General features: G+C 49.7%; 1 protein-coding gene across 2 annotated transcripts in view; it reads left to right on the top strand.

The window, feature by feature from the left end:
• Positions 1-6,037: 6,037 nt before the first annotated feature.
• Positions 6,038-20,647, top strand: part of Pou2f3 (POU class 2 homeobox 3) — an 82,889-nt gene continuing 68,279 nt past the window's right edge. The window contains exons 1-2 of one of the 2 annotated variants that reach the window (XM_048417204.3): positions 6,038-6,244; positions 12,704-12,772. In XM_048417204.3, the coding sequence (XP_048273161.3) occupies positions 6,217-6,244; positions 12,704-12,772 (97 nt within the window). In that variant the 5' untranslated portion in view covers positions 6,038-6,216. Of the gene's footprint in view, positions 6,245-11,807; positions 12,095-12,703; positions 12,773-20,647 lie in introns of those variants that run through there. The other variant, XM_085688633.2, reaches the window with a different exon arrangement.

The raw sequence follows: 20,647 nt of genomic DNA, 5'->3' as shown, positions 1-20,647 counted from the left end.
AATAGACCAGGCTGGTCTCGAAATTACAAAGATCCTAAGTGCTAAGGATTAAAGGAGTGCACTACCATGCCAGATATGTTGCTATTTTATAGACAGGGTCTTACCCTGTAGCAAAACTTAACAGAACTCACTATGTAGCCCAGGTTGGCTTTGAATTCAAAGAAATACTCCTGTCTTAGACTCTCAAGGACTGAGATTATAGAATAGACTTCTTTTTTATTGATTTTTATTGAGCTCTACATTTTCCTCTGCTCCCCTCCCTTCCTTTTCCCTCCCCTTCAACCCTCTCCCAAGGTCCCCATGCTCCCAATTTTCTCAGGAGATCTTGTCTTTTTCTACTTCCCATGTAGATTAGATCCATGTATGTCTCTCTTAGGGTCCTCATTATAGTCTAGGTTTTCTGGGATTGTGATTTGTAGGCTGATTTTCTTTGCTTTATGTCTAAAAGCCACTTATGAGTGAGTCCATGTGATAATTGTCTTTCTGTGTCTGGGTTACCTCACTCAAAATGATGTTTTCTAGCTCCGTCCATTTGCCTGCAGATTTCAAGCTGTCGTTATTTTCTTCTGCTGTGTAGTGCTCCATTGTGTAAATGGACCACATTTCAGGACAGACTTCTTCACAGCAGTCTCCTCCCTGCAAGTTCCTAACCCAGGAGGTGCTCAGGCTAGACTGGGGTGCAGTCAGCTGAGCCGTCCCTGAAGCCAGGCCCCTCTGCTCTGCCTAGGAAGGGCTGAGTGACCGTATTCCAGCAGCACTGCCATCACCCCACTCCCAAGCCTTTCCATCCCCTGCACTTGGTCACTGTCCCGATGAGAGCCGCTCAGGACTCACCCTACCTTCCATCGACTACTCTGGCCTTTGTTGTCTATTCCTGGGCTCACCTGTCTTAGCTTAGAGTCCTTTCCTACGAGAAGCCCTTCTTGAGGTCTTCTGTCAGATCCCAGCAGAGTACACCTCATCCCAAGGGAGCTTCATGACAAACCTATACTTTCCTTTTAGGCCCTGTACCTCAGGATGAAGGACGTATCTGTTGGGATCCATAGCTTTAAGAGACTGGGAGCTTGCAGAGGCCAGTACCTGTAACAGCTCAAGTTCCTGGGCTAGCATGTGGCTCTGGCGGGTGCTTGATAAGCTATGGATACATGGCTGACCTCTAACGCCTTCATGAGTGGGTTCAGGGTAACCACAGTGACTGGTAGCTTTAGAGGACAGTGGGGGAGAAACATCCTCCCAAACCCAAATTGTCTCTGTTTTGATCAATCTGGGATCCATAGTGAGGTATGGATGGGGATCAAGGACTTGGAAACCACACAGCAACAACATCTCTGCTCGTCTGAACCTGTGGTGGTGCCCTACCCACAGTGGAATTTTATAGGCGGAGATTACACTCCCAACTTCCACAAGAGGGCGCGCTGGGCCTAAACTTGTTCTCAGAGTGCAGGTGTCCTGAACTATCACCACCTGGTCTTCCAGAGTAAAGAAAGGAGTGGCTGAACCGGGCTGGAGGGAGGTGTGGTTAGGGTTCAGCCCCCGGGCTCAAGGTCAAAAGCTGATTGGGAATGGCAAATTTAATCTGTTATTCTAAACCTTCAAGAGCAAAATGAGCTATGAATTTCTGTGATGACGTGGGGGCGGGCAGGATGCTGGCGGGAGGCTGGGGTGGTGAGTCAGCATCGGGGACATCAGGGCAGAGCATAGCTCTGTGTGTCCTGTGTCCTTTCCTGTCCCCTCCCCAGATGCAGCTGCTTTTATCCTGGTTCCCAAGACACCTCTCGCTTTGTCACCTCGGCACTGCCCCCTCTGCCTGTCTTCGGCAATGTGCCTCCTGGCAGTGGTGCCCTCCGATTTACTCAGCGGTGTTATTCAAAACAGGCTTGGAAGTCCTTCCTGGCCTCTACCTTCCTTCCTTCTGTTTTTCTTTGAGGTGGGGGAACTGAGCTTGAATTTGCTGGCTTTGATGAATTTAAGACAGAGATGGAAGGGAGAGAGATTCCCCATCATCCCAGTCAACAGCCCCATGCTCGGGCCCTGGAGCTCATCTGGCAGAAGGAAAAAGCTAGAAGGGACTTGTTGCTTGGTGGCCTTCCAGGATGCCTTGCTCTCCACCCTTCTCCCAGCCCTGACAACTCAATCCAGCTGACAAGACAGGAAACGGGAGTGCTCAGCAGGCCAGCTGCCAAGAGGGCCACTTTTCCCTCTGGGGAGAAAACAAGGCTGGGGTGGCCACCCTCACCCCCACCTCAGCCCCTCTCAAGAGTCTCATGCTTCCATCTCAAGTGTTGGCAAGAGGAAGCTAAACCCCAGTCTCTGGCCTTGAAGCAAGAGAAGCTAATCCAGTCCAAATGGATCCTGGGGCAGCTTCTGCTGCAACTAGAGCTGCAGGCAAGGAGGGGACAGATGTCACACCAAAAGGACTCAGGGAGGGGTCAGAGACATCACCATTTCACAACCATAACATCCAATTTAGGCTACTCTCTGATTAGGTCCTCTAGCTCTAAGGAGAGGGTAGAGGGAGGGAGAGGTAATTTGCATTGTATTTACATGTCATTTGCATACAACTCTTTTGACGTCCAAAGGCTTTGAAATTTCCTGCCCTTCCTTCTTTCTCCCTTTCTTTCCTCTGTCCCCTTTAAACCTCCAGGCAGCCTCCTATCTCAACCTCTTCTCTGTGGTTTCTCTTGCTAAGAGAGAGGCAGGAGGATTAAGCCTGGGGGAATGTTGCTCACCAGGCCTAAGCTCAAAGCAGGTTTTCATGCAGCTGTGTTGGGAAGGGGGGGAGGTCTCAATCCACTCCATCTAATTGAAACAATTATCAAGCAAGATCACAAGGGAGAGAATAGAGTGGTCTAGCTCTCCTCCTTGCCCCACGCATCATGCGCGTGTGCGCACACGCACACATACACACACACACACACACACACAGGCCCGTGCCAGACTGGTAGGCCTGGATCTAAACCCCAATCTTACCATCTACCAGCTGTACTAATCTCCCTGAATCTCAGTTTTCTCATCTAATAACTTTTCATCCAAATGACGGTGGAGTTAAAATTCAACGGACAAAGAAACAAAAAAGACGCCCTGTGGGACCTGGAGACAGCTTGGTGGGGAAATGCTTACTTTGCAAGCACAAGGGCCCAAATTCCATCCCCAGAGTCTATGAAATCCCACTGGCCAGCTAGCCTCTCCTGCAGTTCCAGGGCAGAGCAATGATAGACCCTGACCCAAGAAATAGGGTCTATTAAGGAATAGGTCTATTAAGGAATGACCCTTGAGGTTCCTCTAGCCTACGTGCACACACATACACACCCATGCATGCACGCACGGGTGCGTGCACACATGCACACACAGGAACACACGAACACAAAGATGTTGTATATTCAGTATGGAGCATAGTTCTCCATACTAGGGGAGCACATACTACTGATTGATAAATGAAGAGATGAACAATAGCTAAAATGATACTAGTCAACTTCACCCTCTCTCCGTCTTATCCCCCCCCACCCCAATCTCTGGAAATTTTAAGCTTTGCTTCCAACTGTGAATTCCCAAGATCCTGTCTCCTCCTCAGTGCTTCCCTCCCAGAGAACTCTATAAACTGCCCACCCCATCAACACACACACACACACACACACACACACACACACACGCACGCACGCACGCACGCACGCACACATACACACCCCCCAATCCCAGAATCCTAGGTAGTTCTTGGACATTGGCAGATATAAACTTCTCTGACTTCTAGAATACTAAAGCGCAGAGAAAAAGCAACAGGGGCGTGGGGGAAAGCAAACCGGCAACAGATCCTAGATAGTGGTGAGCCAGACCCTGACTGCACAGGGCCATGCAAATGTATGCAAATAGAGAGCCGGGATTCAGGAGCACATGGGGCTCCACGGACTTAGAGCAGGCGATTCTCTGGGATGATGGCAGATGAGTGAAGCAGATTAGACCTTGAGCACAGGGAAGAAGCCAAATAAGGAAAGGACGGGGGTAAGGAAGGAAGGGACAGGCTGAGAACGTCTGAGTGGGACTTCCAGGGTCACTCGGACCTCCAAAAGCCCTTGCTGATCTCTTTCCAAGAGCAGAAGAAAGAAAAAGAAAGTCCCTTCCTTCTTGCCAGGAAAGGCAGGTGAGTTTGACTAGGACAGGCAGTTTGCCCAGCCCTGAAGACTCGCTTATGCCCTCCCAACTCTCCTACTTGGCACTGACGTCTGGTGTGTCCAGCATTGTTCCAGGACCTGAAGACAACAGAATGAAGCATCCAGTCGGGAAACAAAACAGCAAACACATAAAAAACCTAAGAAGTGAGCTAAGAAGGGCCCACACCACCCTCCTTCACACAGGCCGGGAGGCTCTAACTATGTCCATCGTCTTGCTTGTATGATGCAGGGTGCCCAGTGCAGAGAGTAAAAATAGAGGGGGGAGCATCTCCATCTCCCAGCACCAGACCCCTTCCAGCTGCCAAGAGAGGGGGCATTTGAATCATTCACTGGAGAAAATAGAGCAGGGCCGTAGAACAAAAAGTTTCTGCTCTTGCTGTTATGGGCTCTGTGACATGGCAAGTTCAATTCCTTAAGCCTCAGTGTTCCCACCTGAGAAATAGAAATCAGGGTACTTCAGGGTGTGGTGGCACACACCTTTAATTCCGGCACTCAGGAGGCATAGGCAGGAGGATCTCTGGGAGCTGGAGGCCATCCTGGTCTATAGAGTGGGTTCTGGGAAAGTCAGGGCTACACAGAAAGACCCAGGGGGAAATAAATAAATAAATAGATAAATCATGGTACTATTCACAAGGTTTAATACGTGCTAAATTCAGGAGGATGGAACTTAAAGGCCTAGACTACAGAAGGTGGCTCTATCTCAAAACCAGAGCAGTTTGGGAATATAGCTCAGAGCTTGCTTTATGCGTGGAAACATCTTGATTTGGAACCTGTGGCAATTCAAAATAATAATGATAATGGCATTAGAGATGCTTTTAACGTTTTTCAGTACCATGCCCAGTCAAGAGTGGAAGCACAGTAAACCTGGGGTGTCATGAATGGACATCTCAGGAGGAAAGAGCTTTATAGAAAAGGTCTAGAGGCAGAAAAGCCCAAAGTCAGCCTGGGAAATGGTCTGGGACCAGGGCGGTGGGGAGCCTATCTAAAAAAAAAAAAGAAAGCGGTTCTGCCCTCTTGTCTACACATGGCTTTCTGAGCTGACTGGATGTGGTTCCTGAGCCAGAGTCACTAATGGCATCTGAAGAGCAAGAAGTCTTCTACCCATGCAGGGTGCGGAGTCCAGGCTCCATCGCTAGGGAATTACGGGCTTTGATTAATTCACTTCCAGTCCCTGGAAGGTGAACTTCAGAACAACTGGTGGCATTAGCGAATATTCGCCACATCCTTCTCTCTCATAGCCTGGGACCAGAGTGAGAATGGGTGACAGCAGGGAAGGGGCAGGCCTGTCTATCTAGAAAGGGTGAGGAGAAGCTGCTGCAATCTAGATCTTACACTGACGAGGGAAAGCCACGGGGAACCAGCCCGGTTTGGTCGCCTGCTTAGCCCTGATAGATACCAGTTATTAACACAGGCTCCGTTTTACAGATGCTTAGAATGAGGTCAGGGAGGTGAACAGTACGACCCAAGCCACAGGGGTGGTAAACGGTTAGAAAGGATTGTAAGATCTTTGCAGCACCCCCTTAGCTTCTCCAGACTCTCACGGGTTCTCCGCAGTACTGTTTACTTTTCTTGAGCCCAACCAGGCAGAAACCTGGGGTTCCCCAACAGGGCAAACTACCCCAGTAGTCTGAGCCGCTGAGGGTGTGATGGGGAGGGACTGCCAGGCGGGGTCTCGACAGACAGGTGTTCCTCAGGGTCGGGACTCGCCCCGGCAGCACCTCGACACCCCTCTCCTGGCCCCCAGCTCCATCTATGCAAATCGCTGTTTTGCATGGGCCCAAGGCCAAGCGCGGGGGCCCTGCCAGGGGGCGTGGCCGAGGCCCCCGCCCCGTGCCGCGTGCTCACCTGGGGAGTGTGCTAAGCCTGGTCGCGGAGTGCTGCCCCAGCCGGAGCTGCTGAGCGCGCGACTGAGGTGCCAGCGGCTCCTGCATTGGCGGCAGCTGCGGCAGCAGAGGGCGGGAGGAAAGAGACCCTGGCTTCTCCGGGGGCCAGGCTGGGGCAGCCGCGAGGGACCTGGGGGGGCGCTGGTTTTGGCCCCGCCTGGGGCAGGATGGTGAATCTGGAGCCCATGCACACAGGTGAGGGGCGGAGGGAGTGAGCTCCGACAGGTGTCACTGCGCGTGGGCAGGGACCAAGGATAAGGACACCATTGCACCACTCGAGGCACCGTGAGGGGCTAACTCCCCGGTGGCCAGGAGAGGGCGAGTGGATAGCGGGTCCTTCCGGGCGGGTGAGGATAGGTAGATGTTGAGGGCAGGGAGGGGGTAAAAGAGGCAAGTTTGGAATATGAAACCTTGGAGAACAATAACGAGGCGCATGAAGTTCCAGAAACCCCAGATCTGGGAAGTTAGACAATGCGTGGGACTTGGGTGTGCTGAAGTGCTGGAGTCCCAGGAGGTTGCAGGAGATGGGTGGTTCACTCAGTTAGGGTGTGGACCTGGGAGTGCATACGTGTATCCACATGCTGCGTGCTTGGTGTCCGGGCACCTGTGTGATGTGCAGGCAAAGTGGGCATGGGGGGTGCCTAGGGGAAATGCTAGTAGGGCGGAGCAAAACCAAAGGCGCACCTGGGGCAGATGCCATGCCACAGGATCGTTCATTGACTTATGCAAGCATGTGTTTATGTGTGTCAGGAGTATCTGACTGTCCCCAGCGTGTGTTGGGAGAATTGGTGAAGCAAACCCCAAGGAACCTAATGAGTCTTGGACCACATGTGTTCCAGATGTGTCTGGATGTGCTGGAGGTGTGTCCACTCACGTTATCCATCTACGCTATGGATTCAGTGTAATAGTAAGCCTGTATCCCAGAGGGGATGGTGACAGACACCTCTGAGCACAATATCTCATGACCTCCTTTCCGGAGGAATAGGAGCCCTGGGAACAAAAAGGCCAGGAATGGACAAATGAGAGGTGGGTGTGGAGAGACCCGGACCCACTATCTTTCTCTGGTCCTTCCATTCACAGCTGGGCTAAGGATGCTACTAAGCTAAAGGGTTGGTCTTGGTGATGTGGGTTGAGGTGGGGAGGGCTGATGTTGTGATTAGCTGCCTGAGGTGTTGAGCAAGGAGCAGGGTCAAAGTGAAAAAAGCTGGACCTAAGTTAGCTACTCAAAGTCTAGCCCCTTACCTCTGTCACACACAGTGCAGGAACCGAGTAAGTTTTCTTTAGGACTTCAGGGTTGTTGCAGAGACTGCTCTAGAGAGCAGGGAAGTGGGAAGGAGGAGGAAGAAAGCAGATCTTTCGACCCACCGCACAAAGCAAAACAAGTTAGATCTGCCTGTCTCCCACCGTTCCCGGAGATAGGTATCAGTGGGGACCCCAGGGGTCCATGATTCCTAGTTCACTTCTCAGCAGGGCTAAGTGCAAGGGTAGCTGGCAGAGAGATGCTGGCACCAAGTGCCTGGTGCCCCAGGATTTGCCAGGAAGGACTAGGTGAGGCTCAAGGAGCCATCCAACTGGGTGTCGTCCAGTGTCTGAAAAAGTTCTCAGATCCAAAGTGGTACAGCGGAACTGAAAGTAGCTAGGGACAGAGCCTCTGGGGGAGGCATTTCATCCCTCATTTCCTATCAGGAAGGCCAGTGTTCAAATGGGAATTCGTCTTGGCCAAAGGAAACTCAGTAGAAAGTGGGGAGATCTTTAGAACCAAGATCCGGGACTTCCTGGGGGGTTTCCACCTCCCTATCCTACCGGAGGTTCTGCCTGGGGAAGTGGGAGGAGGTGGAACAGCTAGATCCTGGTAGGGGAGCAGCCTGGGAGTTGGGAGGACCTGGTGGAGAGCAGGAAGGGAGAGGTTGGGAAGAGAAGGCCAAGACCCTCCACCCATGCTAGCCCCTCATTGATGCTTCTCAGAGACCCATACACCCACGCTGCTCAGCATTGCTATGAGCAGAGAGTACTGAACCCCCGAAGATGGGGTGCTTCCTCCAGATGGAGGTTCACCAACCTTTGTGCTCATTGCCTGATTTACCTCTCCAATTGTCTTGAAGGCCTCCCTGCCATATTCTTTTGCCAGTTCCTCCAGGGTTGTTGGTCTTCCTCCATGTCACTCATGATGTCTTGGCCCCTATATGGTGTGTGCTCACCACTCAGTGACATAGCCAAAGGTTCTCTGGGTTTGGAGCTTTCTGTGCTGTGCTTATTTTCTCAGCTTATGGGCTTCATTATTATTTGCTTTGTTTGTTTATTTTTGGTTTTCGAGACAGGGTTTCTCTGTAGCTTTGGAGCCTGTCCTGGAACTAGCGTTTGTAGACCAGGCTGGCCTCAAACTCACAGAGATCTGCCTGCCTCTGCCTCCCGAGTGCTGGGATTAAAAGCGTGTGCCACCACTGCCTGACTTTTCATTGTTTTTTGAGAGAAGCTCTTGCTACATAGCTCAGGTTTATCTCAAGCTCACATTAATCCTCCTGCCTCAGCTTTCCCATTCTTGGAGTACAGGCATAAGTCACTATGCCAAGCTTTTGAGGTCTTTGTAGGTCTTTGTGGTGTGGTCCCTGCTGTGTGTGTGGAGGGAGGGATCCCCTTCTTTCTTTGGATTGTCCCATTGTAGTCCCCTCCCCTGGGTAGGTCTCTGAAGCCTAGCTCCCTCTTTCTTTTAGTCCCTCCATAGTAATCCTATATTCCACTATCCCTTAAATGTCCCCTGGAATTCCCAACTCCAGGCCCTTAAGGAAGCCTCCTGGTTGGTTTGCTGGAGTAGTGTCCGTGTGGAAGGAGGATGATAGCCATCCCCAAGCGTGGGCATAGACTTGCTCCTGGATCCCCATTCAGCGGGTTCCATAATTCTTTGGCCTCAGCACCAATGGCCTGGGGACAAACTCTGATTCAGGTGTGCCACAGCCTCCATGCTATGTTCTTCTAGAACCTTTTATTGTGGAGCCTGGAGATCTGAGCTAGTAGCACAGGAGTTCTCAGATAGAGAGGGGCTTCCTGCACTCAAGCCTCAAGGGATGGACAAGAGCTAGTCAGCTAGGAGGGAGAGAGGTGGTGTAGTCAGCCAGAAGGTCCCCGTGTCGCGTCTGGCCTTGTGGGTCTTTCTGTTTCTTGCTGTCAAATGGGGAAGGGAGACTGAGTGTCCGAGACCTGTGCTAGCAGGAGCTCAGGAATGCTATTCCGGTCAAAAGACCTGTCAGAGGGAGGGAGAAGAAAAAAAAGTCTACAGCAGAATAGTTGGAGCCTTGGCTGGCTCAGAAGTGGCACTGGAGGGTCCTAGGAAGGCCCCCTTGTGGCAGGACCCACAAAAACAAGTGTTTGAGAAAAGAGCCAAGGACAGGAATAGCAAGAACAGTAGAGAGAGGTGGGGCTCCCACTTGCTCAGAATAACCTGGACTCAGGAGGACACTGGGCCTGCTGCCCGCCTGGAGAGAGCACTGCCTTTGGGTGCTTGTGTTTCCAGATACCTACTGGGAGAACTACTTCTGACCAGGCCTCAGGAAAGCTAGGCCATCTTCACTCTAGGACAATGCTAGATGAGGCAGACTGGGGTCTACTTGAGGTACCTGGGCGCTTACACTCAGCAGCTGAGCCTCCTCAGGGAAGGGAGGGTGGCAGAGAGCCGACTCAGACAGACTAAGATAAGAACATAGCCGAGCTGGCCCCACCCCACACCTCTCTCACTCACCCCCGGCGGTGCTGTCGGACAGGTGAAGGGTTACTGCCAACGTCTCAGGGAGTTTCGGTGTTGGCCCATTTTTAGGCTGAGACCCAAGGATTCGTCCCACCCATCAGCATCAGCCTCCTACCCAACAAGAACAGGTTCTTAGCATCTGAGCTTGCTGGGGACTGACGGAGGGAGAAGGTTTCCAGGTTAGCTCACCCTGCCCCTCACGAAGCCCCACCCCCCCGCCTGGAGAGTCAGGCTGTCACCAGGTCAAGGCAGCAATGAGGGGCCTTTGGATGTCTTTAAGAAATAACTTTTAGACACGATTAAGGCTAAGTTCCAAGTTTATTTAAAGGACAAGGGAGAGACTTCCTGGTGGTTGGAGGAAATGGGTGTTGGAGGAAAGTTGGGGTGATGGGCAACAGAATAAGGCTCACCTCAAAAAGCTACCTGTTTCTGCCAGTCCTCACGGTGCAGGCGTGTGTTCCCAGCCACCCCTGGAAGGCTAAAACGGGAAGAGCATCAGTTCAAGTCCTGCATGACCTAGAGTGAGTTCAAGGCTAGCCTGGGCAACCCTGCCTCAAAATAAGGAGAGCTCTGGGGATATCTCAATGGTAGCAGAAGTAGGACCCCGATTCTATTCTCAGTAGCACACACACCATGTTATCTGTTTAAATGTCCGGAGTTTGGAATAAGTTGATTTGGTAACTCTGATTTTTCACTGTCCCTCAAGCTTTTCCTGTCCCCATGAGCAATTTTCCTCTGAAGTGGAATCTAGAGAATTCTAGTGCCTTTCTTGGTGAAGGACAGTTACAGAGATGCGAGACGGAAAGCCATAGATGTCCCAGGGAATCGGGAAGGGACAAGGAAGGGGCATGACCAGGATGCAAGAGGGGACTGGAACTCGTGTCTAAGCCCGTGGGTGCACCCTTTCTTCCCATTCATCATCTCATTTAATCTTGTCCATGCCTCTGGGAGGTGTGTTCAGCATCTCTGGTTCTGGGTGAGAAAATTCACACTACCATTTGTAGCTAAGGTCCCCTGGTTACTTAATGATGGCATTGGAATACACTCTGATTTGCTGCTAAAACCCGCGCTCTGAAGTCCTGACTTCTGGCTCTGCTAAAGCAGGTTCAAAACCAGCAGAGGGAGAGACTTTCCTTCCTGTGCCTTTCAGCGGGCTCCGGTTTGGGGCTTTTTCTCTACACTTCAGAGGAATCCCAGTGATGAAGTGTGGGGGACAGATGGGTGTTAGGAATTACCCAGCTCCAAGCTGGGACAAAGTGAAGCCCATTTTCCCAGCAATAGCAAATAGACAGAGGCCCCTACCAGTTCCGTATATGCATGCATATACTACTGTCTGGAAAATGAACATCTGCAGCAAGAAAGGTTCAAGGGAAGCTGCTCAAATGCAGAGCAGAGGGGGTGTTCCTCAGACTTCAGGACCCCCCCCCCCAGTGCAGCAAGGCTGTCTAGGAAGACCCTACCGAGCTCTTACTATATACCTGGGTGCCTTCCTTCTTTAAGCAGTGTCCTTCAAAACATAGGGACTCCTAGGGAGGCCTTATTTCTTCCCCTACTTCTGGTGCATTTGCTGGTGTCTGCATCGCTGCTTTGCCTGGCACCACAGTTACTTCCTTACAGAGCCGTAAATAGATTTAAGAACTACACACATTAGTGCCGTACCAAAAAGAAAGGGGTGGCGCTTTCTCTCCTCTTTTCCTGGGGCAGAGGTCCACTCTTTTCCCTCATCCTGATCATCTCCAGACCTCTGACGTCTACAGTGCCAACTGCTTGATTACCTGATGCAAATTAAAGCTGCCTCCTTGACTGGGATTGGCTGAGGAGCATCATATGCAAATGAACTCACCAAGACTTTATCTGGTTTGAAAGAGTTAAAGTGCTGTCCCAGAGAAGAGGGTGCGGTGGGAGTGGGGGGGGGAGTCCATACAATTTGAATAAAATATTCTCTGTCTTAAACGGCCAGATTTGGACAGGCTGAGAGAGCGAGTTCAAAGTTGTCTCTTTCCGTTCCTCAGCTGACCAGGGAGGAGGTTTAGGGTCTCTTAGGTGGTGGCAGCCTTCTGTTATGGGTAAATGTTTAATTTATTGCAATGGAGCAGAAAGGAGAGGCCAGAGCAGCAGCACTCGGACACTGACATGGGACCCTGAGCAGGTTTGCTTTCTCAACTGAGCAGTTTGAAGGAGTAAGAGGGAAGGGAAGGAGCTTCAAAGGGCAAGATCTCTGAAAAGGGTGGCAAGCAGGTAGGATTTGATTCCCCAGACAGTGCACGACCCTCTGAGAACCAGACAGCTGAACTGGGGACAGAAAGGTAAGAGGGGCAAACTTTGGTTAAAGTGTGCTTACCTTCCTGGGTAGCCTTGTTATATAGAATGGGAAATGGAAGAGTATTGTTTGATCCGTATTTATCATTATTTTATTATTTTTAAGACAATGTCTTCCTCTGTAAGTTCAAGGCTGGCCTGGGAGTTGTGATCTTCTTGACCTAGCCTCCTGAGTGCTGGGTTTAAAGGCATGTGCCACCTGGATTTCTATGAAATTTTGAGAAAATACATTCCCCCAATTCCAAAAGAAATTAAGGGTGGGGATGGGCAGCTTCTAGGTCCTTATTCTTGTTAAATTTGATTCACTCCGTCCAGGCGATGGAAGGATGGTGATGGTTGGCGCCGACGGTGAGAGACTCTGCAGTAGCTGTGGAGAGAGGGAGGAAAGGCCAGGCTAGGAACCTAGCCCGGGAGGTGGGGGGTTGCACCTCCAAGCTGATGAATATTCTAGTGGCTGTGTGTTCAGGAATCAGGAATTTGAAAGTCTGATGGTTGCGGTAATTACACATTCATCCTTGCTGTCTAGTTAAAGCCACCTACGTCACAGCAAGAAAAATGGTGACCTGCCATTAAAATCAGCCGTGTTTTCCTTGCAGAGATCAAGATGAGTGGGGATGTTGCAGATTCAACGGATGCCCACAGCACCTTCAGCCAGGTGGAGTCAGGTAAGGCGTTCTCTCCTGGGGGTGAGTGGTTAGGAGACACTGTCCAGCAATGTGGTGTCGCTTCTTGCTCAGCGTTTCAGATCCCAAAGCTGAATCTCAGTCCCTAGGGACTTGTCTGGAGATCCCAGGGCCTGACTCTGGGGCCTTGGAGTAATAGATATTGACCTTGATAGAATAGGCCAGGAAGGAGCCAGAGCCTTAGGAACAAAGAACAAAAAGTTATCCGGGAGAGACTTGCAATGTTGGGCATCAAACTCAAGTTGGGCATCAAGTTGGGCATCAAGGCTTTGCACATACTGGGAAAACAGCATTCTATCACTGTATCCTGTGATGTGTGTGTGTATGCGCATGTATGTGCGTGTGTGTGAGCGTGCGTACCTGCACAAGCACATTAAATCCAGAGCTTTGCTATGATAAGCAAATGCTCTTACACTGAGCCATATTCCGGCTCTTTAATTTTATTTTGAGACAAGGGTTTGCTAAATCATCCAAACTGCTTTGAACTATGTAACTCACTATGTAACTCAGGCTGGCCTCAAACTTGAGATCCTCCTGCCTCAGCCTCCTAGGAAGCTGGTATAAGCATATGTTTTGTTTTTTAAAAGAATTATTATTATTATTATTATTATTATGTGTTTATAATATGTATGCATGGGTGCACATGCACATGCCGTGTGTGCATGAGTGGCTGTCAGACAACAGCTTTGCAGAATTTCTTCTGTCTTTATGTGGGTTCTGGGGATGGAACTCAGGTCCTGAGGCTTGTACAGCGAGCACCTTTATCCACTGAGCCATCTCACTAGGCTACGATTCATGCCTTGATGTGCCGTTCTAACAGAGAAACAACCGACTGTATTGCCAGCTCCAAAGAGAACCTTTCTTTGGTAGATGCATACCAGGGTCTTCTATCCCTGGGTCGTTTTCTGTTTGGTTGTTTTTTCGAGACAGGGTTTCTCTGTGCAGCTCTGGCTGTCCTAGAACTGCCCTAGGCTGGCCTCGAACTTACAGAGACCTACTGGTCTCTCCCTTTGAGTGCTGGGATCAAAGGCATGCGCCACCACACCGGCTTCCACCCAGGTTCTTAACAGTCTTTTGTAAAGAACTAAGCAAACGGGTCTGTGTACAAGTGTTGGCCTTCTGAATGTTCTGTGTGTAGCCAGCATGTGAGCTCCGAGAGAGATTGGTGCCTAGACATGACTTTGCTTTGTGAAGAGAAGAAAGGAGTCAGGAAAGAATTGAGATGTTTCTTTCTTCTCACTTGTTTCCACCATAGCCCAACCCTTGGTTTGAAAATGCAGTGTAATTAAAAAGAACTTGAAGAAAGATAACCAGAAAGATAACTTTAATAGCCTCCCAACAAGGCCCCAATTAGTGTTTCATCTGGATCATTAGAGACACAGAAGCGAGAAGGGGAAGGAATCGATGTCCTCGAAAACTAAAATCTTTTAACTGTTCTGGAACTTTCTAGTTCTTGAAGCTAAAAGAGGGACAGGAGAGCTGAGGAGGAAGTGTGGGGAGGGCCTGGTCTTCAGGATACACTTGCTACAGATTTTTCTGCTCTTCAGTTTAACATCAAAACAGTCTCACTTGCTTGGGTAGCGAGCGTATAGTGCTACAGTCTTTATGTTCTGCTTTGTATGGAACAGCTGGACTTCAGTATGGACTAATTGCACCCATTTCTCAGGGTGCTGTTCTCCCCACCGTACTGGTGATTGAACTTAAGTACTTATGCATAGTGGCCAAACACTCTACCACTGAGCTACATTTCTCCTTATTTACTATTATCTATCGATCTATCGATCTATCGATCTATCGATCTATCGATCTATCGATCTATCTATCTACGCTTTGCTAAGTTGTCCTTGAACTTGCTTTGCAGCCCAGGCTGGCCCCTAACTTACAATCTTCCTGTCTCAACCTCGCCTGGGGGATTCCAGGCCGGCGCCATCATCAAGTCTGACTTCGGTCAGCTTGCTGGTGTCATGTGTTACTAAGGTTGGTGGAGAAGGGTGATCTCCTCCTAAATTTCCTTCAGTCTCAAAAAGTCGAGATGATCTCTGCTGACGGCTGCTGGGGGCTGTGCCTGTACTTAATGCTCTCCCCTGGAGAAAAATGGAGTCCAGAGCAGTGGTTCTAGGGAAACTGTCCGTTTCCTGGAACCAACTCTGTTCCCCCAGGCTCCGTTGGGCAGGACATAGTTGAACAGTGTCCACGTGGAAAAAGACCACCTTTATCGACAGAACCAGGCGTTGCTGTTAGTCATCCTAACCAAGGTGGGGGCCAGTGTGAGGAGTCAGAATGAGACACCAGAACCCCGACAATGAGCAGGAAGGTGAGGCTTCAACCATAGGAGGAGGCCAGGAAGTCAGTGTGCTATGTGCTGCGTGGGCAAATTCTAATCTCCTATGTGGGACTAGGGGAGCTGTGTAGGGGAGGTAGACGTTTGAAGGGCATGGTTTCAGATCAGACAGGCCTGGGCTAAAGAACTGGCCAGCAGGCAAGGCAGGGTGCTGCATTTCTGTAACCAACACTCGGAGGCTGAGACAAGAGGACTGACAGCTGGAGAGATCAAGTCTAGTCCTGACTGTAAGGAGTTCCGGCCAGCCTGGGCTACATACAGAGTTCCTGCCTCTCCCTCCAAGAAAAAGCCTACAAACAGAACCACTTACTAGCTATCTGATTTGATCATTTATCCTTTTCACAAATTGACAAGGGAAAGTGAATGTTGTCTTAGAGGGTAGATTGACAGTCAGCCGAGGTCTAAAGTCTAGACCACTGTCTTGTTTATGTTTTGTTTATTTGAGACAAGGTCTCACTCTGCAGCTCTGGCTGTTCCATAACTATATGTGTACTATGTGTGTAGACCAGGCTGGCCTTGGACAAGGCCTGTGCCTCAGTGCTTCGAGCTACCACTGTCTTTTTGCATCACAGAAAGTGCAATTAAAAGTGCCCGTGGAGGTCAGAGGTCAGAGGTCAGAAGAAGGTGTCAGGTTCCCCCTGGAGCTAGGAATTGAACCTTAGTCCTCAGTAAGAACAGCAAGGGCCCTTAACCACTGAGCCGTCTCTCCAGCCCTCTTCACCACTGTGGCTCTGTAACACTGCGTGGTACTGCAAAGGGACACAGGTGCCTGGGGTTCCCTTTCCCCTTCACCCGTGCAAGTGGGTCAGCTCCAGAAGTGAGTTTTGCTCTGCTTGCCAACCAAAAAAAGATTTTACTTGGGCCCTCTACTCCAGAGAGAGAGAGAGAGAGAGAGAGAGAGAGAGAGAGAGAGAGGACTTCCATCACTAGAGCTTTTCTGCCCTCCCATCTGCCCCTTCAGGGTTTAGCTTGATGGTAGGATTAATGCTTAGGTGATCCTAAATTAAGGGCAAGAAAAAAAAAAAAGAAGAAGTAGCTAATTAAAGTAAGCAAACTTCCTGGAAAGTCTTTCTGACTCTTTTTTTTTTTTTTTAACCCGTGGAATGGAAAGCTTGTTACCAGTTACAATGGTTACCAACTAAGTTTAATGGTTTCCTTTGAAATTTTAAAAGACACATTCACCTCCCCAGCAGGGGCTGAGTTAATGGGTGGTTTGCCTTTGGGTTTTAAAGGAACTATAAGCAAGGATGACCTAGAAAAAAACCCAGTGTACTGGAGAGCACCCACAGTATTGTGTGAAACCCCTAGGGCATTAGGGCAGGGAGCTGGGAAAAGGAAGTGAGTTGTCCGGTCCACTCTGAGTTGGCAGGAATCTTTGGAGGGCTTTCTCGGACCTGCAGGGCAATTCATACTTCCCCTTTTCTGTACAGCCGAGAACAGAATGCTCAGGACCTCAGATTCTCTTTTTTGCTGGCAACCAGGGAAGACTCTGGAACCCTTGTCTTCACATACCCCCCCCCCCAACTCCCTTCCGCAGCAGGCACTAAAGCCTACCTCCTCTGCACCCAGCTATTGACTTTTTGTTATTCCTATTATTTCCTCCCTGCGGCTACTTTGCCTTTACTCTGTTTTATTCATTTTACAGTCCTGGGGGTTGAACCCAGAGTATCAGACGTTCGAAGCAAGTGCTCTACCACTGAGCTACACTCCTAGCCATGTGTGCACCCTTACAAATGCATGCACATGGAGCCCAGAGGACACATCTTCCCTCAGCTACTAACCACCTTGTTTTAATATAGGGTCTCTCACTGATTTGCTTAATCAGCTGGGCTAAGCTAGCCAGCTAGTCCCTAGGCTCTTCCTGTCTGCACCTCTCTGTTCCAGCTCTGGGATTACCAGAGCATGCCACAGTGTTTTATTATGGAGGTTCTGGAGATTGAATTCAGGTTCTAATGCTTATGTGGCAAGCACTTTACCAACCCAACTGCCTGCCTGCCTGTCTGTCTGTCTATCTGTTTGTTTTTGAGGCAACCAGACTGGCCTGAAACTCACGTAGCTCAGCAGGCCTGTACTTCAGACAGGCTCTCTGCCTCAGACTCTCATCTCCTCTTCTCAACAAAATAATTGAATAAAAATAGAGTCTTACTGGAACTGGAGAGGATGGTGCAGTGGTTAAGAGTGCTGGCGACTCTTACAGAGGACTTGAGTTCAATTCCCAGCACCCACATGGTGGTTCACAACCATAGGAAACTCCACTTCCAGAGGATCCTATGCTGCCTTCTTACTTCTGAGGGCACCAAGCGTGTATGCATGGTGCACACACACATGCAGACAAAAACATTTACACATAAAATAAATTAAAAAAATAATCAAAAATATAACCTTACCCATGTCTCAAAAGCCCTCCGGTGACACCAGCCACAGCTGACCTTTGGGACTTTTGGCCACGCTGATCACTTGTAGCCTCAGACACAAGAGGAAAGGCAAAGCCATGGTTTCAGTAGGAAGGAAGGAAAGCCTGTTGCGGCATATGCCTCCTCCTGCCTGGCCACATGAAAAGCTTTATGTACATCATCTCATTTAAATCTTACAATAAACACAGAGGTGTTTAGCCCTGTTTCCCCCAACAAGGAAATTGTGGCTGAGAGTGGAAAATTAACGTGTTTGGAAGCTAGAAATGAACTTACACTGTGTGCTACCACCAGGTTCTCATCTCGTCTCCACCTACGTATTTGGCCAGCTTTCCTACACGGACCTTTAGTTTCCTCTTTACAAAAGAAGACTTTGGACTAGATCGTCTGGGAAGGCCGATGCTTAAGGTCTCTTTCAGTGTGCTTTCCCCTCTGTTTGCACCTCTCTCAGCAGTGAAGGTTTCCCAGGGAGTTGGGCTCGGGCTCAAGCCCTTCCTCCCAAGTCTCCTCAGTCAGCCCTGCCTGTCTTACTGCCTTCCATCTTGTTCTGTGTGGATGTCCATCCTGTTCTCTGGCCTAGCTGGCAGTCCCATGACCACGGTCTGTGACCACATTGCAGCCCGTGCTGGGCTCTGGAGTCTCTGCCACCGTGGAGTTTTCCTTCAAGGACAAGGATTCCTGGTGCCGTGGATAACAGTTATCCTGGGGTCTGTTTGTGAGCTGTGAGCACATTCTGGACCAGAGGCACTGAGAATGGATGCCATTATCCCACTTTGCAGGTGGGAAAATTGAAGCTGGGGTTGAGAAAGAATGTTAGCTGTGAGTTCCCAAGGTCCCTTACCCAGCACATGGCAGACTGAAGTTTGGATCTTTCTTTCTTTTTTCCTTTCTTTCTTCCTTCCTTCCTTTCTTTCTTCCTTCCTTCCTTCCTTCCTTCCTTCCTTCCTTCCTTCCTTCCTTTCTTTCTTTCTTTCTTTCTTTCTTTCTTTCTTTCTTTCTTTCTTCTTTCTTACCTCCCTCCCTCACTCCCTCCCTCCTTCTTTCCTTTTTTCTTGTTTTTTGAGACAGGGTTTCTCTGTATAACAACCCTAGCTGTCCTGGTCTCTGTAGACCAGGCTGGCCTCTAACTCACAGAGATCCACCTGCCTCTGCCTCCTAAGTGCTGGGATTAAAGGTGTGCACCACCACCGCCCGGCTGGTTTGGACTTTTCTAGTGACTTTCTACCCATAGATGCTAGTAGGATGACCAAGACCCGCCCACTATGGGAACCCAGAGAAGGGGCAGCATCGCAGCAGGTGTCTGGATGATGAAAGGCAGTCTTGCAGGACCAGAAGGAAGATTGATTCAACCCAAGACACAAAGTCCTGCCTGGGGTCAAAGAGTCTTTGCTGGGTGTCTTAGTTAGGGCTTCTCTTGCTGCAATGAAAACAAAGGCAAGGTGAAGAGGGGAGGGTGTTTTTTTGTTTTTTGTTTTCTGGTTTGTTTTTTTTTTTAAAGCTTAAATGTCCATATTGATGTTCATCATCGAAGGACGTCAGGACAGGAACTCAAACAGTGCAGGAGGCAGGAGCTGATGCAGAGGCTGTGGAGGAGTGCTGCCTCCTGGCTTGTTCACGTGGTTTTGCTCATCCTGTTTTCTTATAGAACCCAGGACTACCAGCCCAGGAATGACCCCACCCATAATGGGCTGGGCCCTCCCCCATCAATCACTAATGAAGAAAATACTTTGCAGCTGGATCTTATGAAAGGCTTTTTTCAGTTGAGGTTCCCTCCTTACAGATGGCTCTAGCTTGTGTCAACTTGATATAGGAGGAGCCAGCTTACTGGGGATCAGAGGGAAAGAGGAGGGTCAGCTGCTTCTGTTGGTGAGTGGTGAGGGTCTAGCCTGGGAAAGAACTCCCTCCCCCACCTCTTTTGGGAACCAGTGTTCATCATACTAGCGGGGAGGGAGGGTACTGGGCTTTGTTGTTCATTCCTCTCAGTTGAGACATCCTTGTCTTATCTGTGAGATTGAATGACTAACATCAGTCTGCAGTCTAGAACCACCCAGAAGACTCAGTTGTCTGGTGGCCCAAAGAACTTCCAGTGTGGCTTTAAACAAGATGCGCATGTCGGTCCAGGGGAGGACCAGCAAGGCACAGAGAGATTTGTGTTCTCCTCAGATCTTTGAGAAAGAATAGTGATGCCCAAGGACTAACTAATTCCCTCTGGGTAAGGGTCTGCTCCTTCCTGAAACTCACAGATATCCACCCTCCCGAGTTCCTGAGGAACTAAACTGAGGATTGCCACCAAGAGGCGAGGTTCCAGGAAAGACTAGGAGGGAAGTTTTGGGAGATGAGGGTAGCTTTCAGTTCCTATGTAAAGTGGTCTTTCAAAGGCTGGAAGGACAGGAGAAACTCAGAGGTGCTTGACGGTCAGGTAAGACTCTGGGACTGTGTGTAAAGAAAGAGGCTTCTCTTGACACCTGTTCTAAGGAGACTCGTGTGTGAGCGCGTGTGCACACACGTCCTGCCTGTTTATGACTAAATAAGAGTGGGTGTGAACAGCTTGAAAAGGACACACCACCACACAAACACCCTCTATCATACAGTTGTAATTACACCACCTATCATACGGTTGTAATTAGGAAACATGCTATTACCGAGATGTGGGGAAAGTGCCCGAGACTTCAGCTTCCTTGTGATGGGATGGAGTGGGGGAGGGGGTCATCTGCAAAAATAAAACAATGAGAGGGTGTAGCTGGTCTCTAGGACTGATCCTCAGTCTGCCTCAGATCCATCCCTCACTGTCCCTCACTTCTGCAGAACCAGAATGGGTTCCTGACAGGATCAAGATTCCGAGAACACCTCTTACTGTGTGCCTTGTGCCCTTTGTAAACATTCAAACCCATCCTTGGAAAATGAGAACCCTGTTAATGAGAGTACCTAGTCTTCTTGTTGTTCACTTGATTACCATCCCTAAGAAAAGCCAAACCCACAGGGTAGTAGTGGCATACACATTTAATCCCAGCACTTGGGAGGCAGAGACAGGTAAATCTCTGTGAGTTCAAGACCAACCTGGTCTACAGAGTTCCAGGAGAGCAGGGCCACACAGAGAAACCCCTG

Source organism: Myodes glareolus, chromosome 4 (genome assembly GCF_982192425.1).
Source record: "Myodes glareolus chromosome 4, mMyoGla1.1, whole genome shotgun sequence".
NCBI lineage: Eukaryota > Metazoa > Chordata > Mammalia > Rodentia > Cricetidae > Myodes > Myodes glareolus.
Note: the sequence above shows the minus strand (reverse complement) of the source record. Positions and strands in the feature narration are given on the sequence as shown.